The 1,681-nt window shown below is 34.2% G+C and overlaps 1 protein-coding gene across 1 annotated transcript in view; it reads right to left on the bottom strand.

Annotated features, from left to right (window-relative positions):
* Positions 1–1,681, bottom strand: part of ASCC3 (activating signal cointegrator 1 complex subunit 3) — a 368,987-nt gene that overhangs the window by 9,085 nt on the left and 358,221 nt on the right. The window contains exon 38 of the mRNA XM_012810382.2: positions 86–237. Within this exon, the coding sequence (XP_012665836.1) occupies positions 86–237 (152 nt within the window). The remainder of the gene's footprint in view (positions 1–85; positions 238–1,681) is intronic.

Genomic DNA, 1,681 nt, shown 5'->3' with positions numbered 1-1,681 from the left:
TGCATTAATGTACATAGTTACCATTCAATTAAAAAAAAAAAAAGAAATAAAAAAACCCAAATTCATCAAAAATTAAAATAATTACCTGAAAAGGTGAAGATGGTGGTGTTCTATGTTTGGTATTGTAAGAAGGGAAGAGTCTTTTAACCACCTCCCCTGGATCACCATCTGAACCAGGTTGGTGATATTCAGGGCAGTCACCAGCCAGCCCTGGTTTGCAGCCACATCCAGCATTGCCTGAAGAGGAAAAACGCACATATTATAAGAATATATGGCACTCACCATCTCTACTGGGAATCTGGTTAGCCTTAAGAAAAACCACAGAAACCGTTCTCTAAGTTACTATTCATCTGAATAGAAACCAGAAAATAAACTACAGTTGGGTTAGAGGGAAAAAATTCAATCTCTCATAGCATTTATTGGATGATGCTTTGTAACAAAGGGCCAAATCCTAAGCTTGCACAGGGCAGCAAAGATAGCTGGAGAATCCTGGAACCCAGTGATAAAACAGGGGTAAGTCAATGTACTATGAGAGCAAGGACTTGCATAATTCAGCATATTAAGAACATTAGTAGCTGCATTTAAAGAGTAAATCTCAAGAAGTCTTTCAAATCAAAAATCAATAATGGTGAAGAGATAGAAGGTTTTCTTGCCAAAAATTTATTTTCCCCAAAGAGTAGGCTCAAGAGAGAGACCAGGTTTTCAATGACAATAGTACCCCACTCACTAGCAAAGGGCGGGCAGCCAGAGATACCTGTGAAAGGCCCAGAAGCTATTCATATTAGTCTATACGTTTAATCTAATGCTTTATGGACAAACAAAAGGCTGCATTTGCTTAAGGCAAAACTAAACAGTGAAATCTTATTTAAACAAAGGCAAAGTTTACACAGGCAAAGCTATTTCAATTAAATTAGATTCCAGAGAATGCTGACTTAAAGACACATAAGTTAATATCGGGATCTTAGGCGGGTACTTTATATACTTTTAGGACTGTGCTCTCTTATTTTGGGAAATAAAGAGGTGACAATATGAGAAATTAGCTGTACCTAGAAAATGCTTAAGATGATATTTTAATAGTATCTTATGAGCAGTAAAATATTTATAAAATGTTGCACAAAACACCTATTTAGTAGGTTTTTAGAAATAATTTTAAAGTACGTTATGTTAGAAAAATTAATATGCCATATTATTAAAACTTAGTACTATGGACCGAGTCACATTTTTCTTCTAAGCTTTAAATTTCCTGTTATGTGTTTTCTAATTTATGAAAAATAATACTTTAAAAAACATCTGGCCAAACCAATTTATGTCTCTTCATACATTACAGGATTGGTTTTCAGCACCCATTAACCTGCTAGACACACATTATAAAGACTGAAGGTGGGTATAATGGATATATTTGTATGTGTGCATATGTGTGTGTATACATGTATGAATGTACATGTTTATAAACCTAGGGAAATCCACTTATATTCTTCCTTTTTCTCTGCAGAGCAGAATAATAAATTTTGTCTTTCTACAAAGTATCTGAGACAAGCAGGTCATGATGAATAGTACTCAACTAGACAAAAAAAAAGTAGTTCACAAGTCACAACTCTTGAGTCCTGCTAAGGGAAGAGCAAAGGAAAAGAGAAATGAATAATTATCGGGTTAAAAAAATTGATGTTATATAAACTCTTCT

Source organism: Otolemur garnettii, unplaced genomic scaffold (genome assembly GCF_000181295.1).
Source record: "Otolemur garnettii isolate 467f Iridium unplaced genomic scaffold, OtoGar3 scaffold00132, whole genome shotgun sequence".
Classification (NCBI taxonomy): domain Eukaryota; kingdom Metazoa; phylum Chordata; class Mammalia; order Primates; family Galagidae; genus Otolemur; species Otolemur garnettii.
Note: the sequence above shows the minus strand (reverse complement) of the source record. Positions and strands in the feature narration are given on the sequence as shown.